Raw genomic sequence first — 6866 nt, 5'->3', positions numbered from 1 at the left:
AAATATCAGTTCTGCTGGGTACAAGCGGGGCGTGCAAGCAGCAGGTAACCGGGTCTTATGTGGAATAAAAAAATAAAATAGAAAGCAGATCGGTTGGTGGACAGTTCCCATGTCTCTCTCTCTCTCTCTCTCTGGGGGTGCTTTTCGATGTTTCCCATCTCAGACACTTGCACTCAAAGATCTGAGCCTAAACCCAGAATGGAAAAGTTAGAAAAACTTCATAGGCTCAAATCGAGGGCTCTTTCAACCTTGAGTTTGCCTTCACTCTCTTAAATCCGATGCTAAGTACCAAAATGTTAGAAAGCAAAACAAAATCCAGTCTTTTAGTTACTTTATGTGCAAATGCAAACTCTTCCATAAGCTCAGGGTTCAATCTGAACATCAAGGCGCAAAACTCCATCTGAGTAAGGGCACTATTACCGTTGAAATCGCCTTCCTTTAACATGGAAAGCAAATCGAAGCCGTTGCACAACTCACTTATCAAGTCGTTGGAATTGGCTTTCCGGGTTTTGGGACACCATTGCAGTTTATTGCTAGCACACATACAGGAGAGAGAGAGAGAGAGAGAGAGGAGTTATTAATTTGGGTTGAGATTTCGAAGAAGGGGAGGCTACGGAAGACAACTAAGGTACAGATCATAAAGAGAAGGAAAATGAAAATACTGACAGGTTTGGGTAGGTTTTGACTTTGAGAAGAAAAATGAGAAGGCTATGGCTACGCCGATTGCAAGCCGTTTACTTCAAGCGCTTGCAAGTAGTATTTTTCAACAAATATATAGATCCTAGGGAGAACTGTTAGAGTGAACACCAAATTTAGAGTGGAATATTTTCCATCTTTTTTATGCAAATTAAATTGACAATATAGTGAAATTAAAAAATAAATTTGCAAACTGAATAAAGAAAATCAATTAATCCACAAGCAAGCTGATACCAAAATTTTCTTCTCTAGAACAATGTTTAGACAACAATGGGTTTACAGATTTTTTTCCCTAGAACAATTTTTAGAGACTACCAGTACATCAAGAATATCGAAATTATTGGTTTAACAGATAATCATCATCATCCAAGTAGATATATCAAGTATAGCAACAAGAACGATCTCACTAGGTGGGTATTAGCAAGCAATTGGAGAGGAATTTCAATAATCAACACTAGTTAAAATGAAGCTCTAATCATCAAGATTGAATATCATACTAAAATTTCATCAAAGATTGACCATAGATGATTCCTCAAGACTTTTATTGAACTAGTATGAGAACAGAGAAAATTCTCTCTCTAGGGTATGGCGCGGCACTCCCTCCCTCTCTCTTTTTTGCCTTTTCTACTAACACATGCATGCAAAACACATCACTTTATTTTAAAATACAAAACCCTTCCTTTTAAAATTAATCAAATGCTACTTAATTAGTTTAACTAGGTCACATGGAGGAACCCACCCAACAAGAAACAAACAGTAATCCTAATAATCATGTGTGATAATCTTGTTTCCTAATTTTATGACTAATTTTAAACCTAAAACTAATACTTTTCCAATCTCTAGCTTGGTCCTTGTTAATAGCTCAACCATATTGGAGACTCTCCTCTTGGCCTCTGTGGAGAGTGTGAAGTTGGAGCTTGAGTCTCGGATTGCTTGGTGAGGAAGAAGAGTTTCTCATAGCTTGGTTGCAAGCTAGAGAGAGGCGATGGAAGGTTTGGAAGAGTAGTGGGAGCAGCTTAAGTTCACGGAGGAGGAAATAGAGGCTATTGATATGGATTCTGGACAATCGGCGAAGGTCCTCGAGGAAGGGGAATGAAGTTTAGCAGGGAAGTTGATCTCCGATACAAAGATAAGTAGGCTGTAATTCAAGCTACATTGCTAAAGATCTAGCGCACGGAGGGGTCTATAGTGTTTCAAGAGATTAAGTCAAATCTATTAGTCATTACTTTTGAGCATAAGCAGGACAAGATAAGGGTGATAGAAGGTAAACCGTGGTTGTTCGATAATCATTTGCTTGTACTGAAACTATTCAATGGCTTTACACCACCACAATCAATGGAGTTTGATAGAGAAGATATGTGGGTGCAGTTATTCAATCTTCCTTTAGAATGCATGATGGACTAGAAGGAAAATCGAATTGGTTCATCCATTGGTGTGGTGAAAGAAGTAGATGTATGTGATAATGGAATTGGATGGGGAAATTTTTTTAGAGTTAAAATTGAAGTTGATTTGAAGAAGAAGGTGGTGCGAGGGAGGACGATAATGCTGTTGGGGAATAAGATCTGGATCCCACTGACGTATGAGAAGCTTCCGAAACTATGCTTCAATTGTGGTGTGATCTGTCACGAGGTGGAGGGGTGTAGGGGATTGAACGAGAGTGCAATGCGAGGTAAGGGAGTGGGGTCGCAATACGGGTCTTGGCTCAGGGCAACCTTTAATCCACGACGTAAACTCAATGGTAAACAAGGGAGTAGGGGGAGGGGGGTCGATATGAGGATGATGGGGAAGGCAAGACTGAGGGAGTGGGAGAACAAGGGAGTGGGAGGGAAGGGTGGGAAGATGTTGAGACCATCTTGGATAGTGTTTCTGTTGATCTGGGGAAGGGTGGGAAGATGCTGGAGGGAGGGGATATTGGTGCTGAGATTGGTCAGGGGAAGGGTGAGGATGAATGTACTGTTGTATTGGCAGGTGCTAAGGTGGTATTTGATGCGAGTTCTGAAAAAAAAGGTGGAGGGGGTTGGTACTACGATACTTGTAGAAAGCAACTATGAGATTAAAGGTTGTGTGGAGTGCAATAACAGTCTAGATGAATCTGTTGGGGGTGATTTAGTGAGGAAGACAAGAGGCAGATGGAAGAGGAAGGCTAGAGTAGTAGGGTCTTATGGTTCTGTTAAACCAAAGGATGCTTGCAAACATACAACTGGAGTGTTTTCAAGTTAGGTGGAGGCAGAAGGGGTGTGCAAGAAGGGAAGGAAAACAGAGGAGGTGATGGGAGGGCTTATCTATTCATCTATAGCAGTGGCTGGTTACCAGCCCCGCCAACCATTATGCAAATCCTAAACTGAAACTGCCAGGGGCTTGGGAACCCCCAGACAGTTTAGGCTTTTCATCTGTTGATGAAGAATAAGAGACCTGAGATTGTGTTTTTTTATTGTGACTAAACTAGTAGCTAAAAAATTTGAAGGAGTTAAAAATAGAATGGGATGGGATGGTTGCTTTGTAGTGGAGCCAATAGGAAGGAAGGAGGATTGGTGTTGTTGTGGAGGAAGGAAGTGAGGTTAGAAATTCTGAACTTCTCACAGCATCATATTAGTGCGTATATTGAAAGGGAAATTAGGTGGTTGTTAACGGGGTTCTATGACCATCCTAAGGTTAGTAGAAGGAGGGAGACTTGGAGGCTGATGTCACTGCTCAGACCCCAAGAGCAGATGGCGAGAAGAGTGGAGGAAGGCCTCGACTTGAGGGGTAGATGAATGATTTTCAACAAACTTTGGAAGAGAATTTTGTTTTTGATTTAGGTTGGAAAGGGTGTAGATTCACATGGAGTAATCGGCTTGAGGATAACTCCATCACCAAGGAAAGGCTTGATAGCGCTACAACTAACTGCAACTGGATAGATTTCTTTAGATGTCGTGAGGTGGAGGTTTTGACAGCTTCACAATCAGATCATAAAGCTCTGTTGTTGAGCATAGAGAAAGAAAGTATGGGAAAAAGGAGAGGTCAAAGAATATTTAGATTTGAAGCTAAATGGGCCATGGATGAGGAAAAGGGTGTTGTAATTGAAGGAGTGTGGTCGAGAAGGCCTGATGGGCAGTGCTGTTTAAGGGTGGTACAGAAAAAGCTCCATAATTGCAAAAGGGAGTTGTTATTGTGGAGTAAATAGAAAGGGAAGAGTGATGAGCTCCTTATCAAGGAAAAAACAAAAAGATTGAAAGAGAAGCAGGATAATGAAGGTCCTTATAATGTTGATATTGTTGAAAGGCTACAAAAGGAGCTAGGGCTTTTACTTGAGCAAGAAGATATGAAATGGAAGCAAAGGGTGAAAAAGAATTGGTATCAGTTGGGGGATAAAAGTACAAAAAAAAAAAAAAAAATTCACTCTTGTGCTAGTCAGTGAAGAAGCAAGAATATGGTGCAAGGGTCACATGTGACATGAATGTAAAGTTACAAAAGGAGTTTAATAGAGAGGAAATTGAGGTTGCCTTAAAACATATGGCTCCTTTGAAATCCCCTAGACCCGATGGGTATGGGGCTTGTTTTTTTCAAGCCTACTAGCATTTTGTGGGAGAGGAGGTCAGTGAGGCTTTACTCAATTTTTTGAATGGTTATGGGGAGCTTAATAGTATCAGAGCTTAATAGTATCATTAACCATACTTATATAGCACTTATCCTTAAAGTGAAGAACCCTTCGAAAGCTAGTGAATTTAGACCCATTAGTCTCCGTAATGTGGTCTATAAGTTGGCTTCAAAGGTGATGGCTAACAGGCTTAAGAAGCTACTTCCCTATCTGATTTCCAGCAACCAAAGCACCTTCATTTCTGAGAGGCTTATAACAAATAATGTCATGATAGCATATGAGACTCTCCACACGATGAAGACAAGGCAAAAAGGAAGGGTGGGGAGTATGGCTCTAAAGCTGGATATGGCTAAAGTTTACGATAGGATTGAGCGGGAGTTTTTGGAAGGAATGATGAAAAGGTTGGGGTTTGGGGAGAGGTGGATAGGGCTATTTGAATTTTTTTTCTTACTCAATTTTATTGAATGGACAACCTAGTAGAGTTACTAAGCCAACACGTGGGATTAGACAAGGGAATCCCATATCCCCTTATTTGTTCATCTTGTGTGCTGAAGGACTTAGCTCCTTAATTAATATGGCTGAAAAGTCTACGATGATAAGGGGGTTGCCATGGCCAGGGGAGGAATAAGGGTAAATCACCTGCTCTTTGTAGATGATTGTGTATTTTTAGGAGGGCACTCATGGCTGAATGGCATGGGATTCATGATGTGTTGGAGCTGTATGGGAAGGCCTCGGGATAGTTGCTCAACTTACAAAAGTCCACCATATTTTTCAGTACAAACATAGCTACTGCAGTGAGAAGACAGATCCAAAAGGTGGTAGGGGTTCCTGTGTGTGGAAATTATGAGAAATATCTAGGTCTACCTGCCATGGTGGGTAGATCTCGGTACAACACTTTCAGATTAGTTAAGGAAAGGGTATGGGCTAAGCTGAATAACTTGAAGAATCTTTTCTTATCACAGGCAGGGAAAGAATTTTTATTGAAAGTTATTGTTTAGGCTATTTCTACATACTCAATGAGTGTGTTTATGTTGCCAAGGAAAATTTGCAAAGAGATCTCTTCCCTTATGGCCAGGTTTTGGTAGGGGCACAAACAAAATGAGAATAAGATACAATGGAGAAGCTGGAATAGGTTGGGAGATTCAAAAAGGGTTGCAGGATTAGGCTTCAGGGATATTGAATGTTTCAATCAAGCAATGCTGGAGAATGCTTACTTCCCCTTCCCCGTTGGTTGCTCAAATTATGAAGAAGAAATACTTTAGAGGGGTTGGCTTGAATGATGCAAAATTGGGTTATAATCCTTCATACATATGGAGGAGCTTCTGGTCTGTCATTGATCTTGTCAAAGATGGGATTTTATGGAGGGTTGGGGACGGTAGGAAGATTAGTGTCTGGCATGACAGATGGCTCTCATGTCCTAGCTCATATAAAGTGCAATGTCCTCAAACTACTTTGCCTCTTGATGCCAAAGTTAATTTGCTGATTGATGTTCAGACTGGATGTTGGAAGAAAGATTTCATTTTTGATTCTTTCAATACAATGGATGCCAAGCAGATATGCAAGTTACCCCTTAGTAGGTGGGGTGTGGAGGATAGGATAGTATGGGGGCCAACAAAGAATGGCAAGTTCTCTGTTAAATTTGCATATTTTCTTGGCAAAGAAAGATTTAGTAGGAACATGGGGGAAGGATAAGATCGAGGCAAATATGGAATCAAAATGTGCAAGGTGTTGTGAAGATGTTTTTGTGGAAGGTGGGTCATGAGCTCTTACCTACTAAGGCTAATCTCTTTAAAAGGAAAGTTTCAGTTTCTAATTTGTGTCCTATCTGTGAGAGGGGGATTGAAACAATAGTACATGTGGTATGTGGATGCCCTATAGCTTTAGATGTATGGGCAAAGGATGAGAGTCCTGTAAGAAAATGGAGTAATACAGAGATTGGTTTTACAGAGTTACGGGCCATTATGTTTCTGAAGTTAAGTATAGAAGAGGTGGAATTAATGGCTTGCACCATGCGGAAGTTGTGGCTCAGGAGGAACCTGTGTTTATTTGAAGATCAATTTGATGAACCAAAGAAAAGTCTTAAAAATACTAAGCTGGCTTGGGCAGAATTCAAGGAAGCTAATCTGATCGAACAAAGAGGATTGGGTACTAGAGCTATGAGAAGAGAAGATGCTAAATGGGAAAAGCCTGAGGTGGGGAGGGTGAAGGCAAATTGGGATGCTGCGGTGGATGCTACCAACAGAAGAGTGGGGATTGCTGTTGTGGTGAGGGATGATCAAGGGGAGGTGCTAGCCTGTCTGTGCTCGGCTGTTGAGAATCAAGAAGGAGCTTGTCAAGCATAAGCCATGGTTGCTAGAAAAGCTGCTCTATTGTGCTTGGAACTAGGGCTCGGTAGAGCAATGCTAGAGGGGGACTCTCAAGGTTGTTGTGAAGGACTTGTGCAGTATGAGGATGTGCTAACAGATTATGGGGTGTTCATAGAAGATACAAAAAAGATAAGACTGATTGGTCTACAAGATTTGTTTATAGAGAAGCTAACAAAGTAGCTCATATACTTGCAAAACTAGCTTTGTCTAGTATAGAAGAAAGGGTG

General features: G+C 41.0%; 1 protein-coding gene across 1 annotated transcript; it reads left to right on the top strand.

Moving 5' to 3' along the window:
- Nucleotides 1–5515: 5515 nt before the first annotated feature.
- LOC121247327 lies at nt 5516–6615 on the top strand. The gene is made up of 3 exons (XM_041145695.1): nt 5516–5872; nt 5934–6024; nt 6152–6615. Exons 1-3 carry the CDS (start codon nt 5516–5518, stop codon nt 6613–6615), a joined length of 912 nt encoding a protein of 303 aa, XP_041001629.1.
- Nucleotides 6616–6866: the final 251 nt, after the last annotated feature.

The sequence above is a fragment of the Juglans microcarpa x Juglans regia genome, chromosome 1S (genome assembly GCF_004785595.1).
Source record: "Juglans microcarpa x Juglans regia isolate MS1-56 chromosome 1S, Jm3101_v1.0, whole genome shotgun sequence".
NCBI classification, from domain to species: domain Eukaryota; kingdom Viridiplantae; phylum Streptophyta; class Magnoliopsida; order Fagales; family Juglandaceae; genus Juglans; species Juglans microcarpa x Juglans regia.
This window is presented reverse-complemented; position numbering and strand designations above follow the sequence as displayed.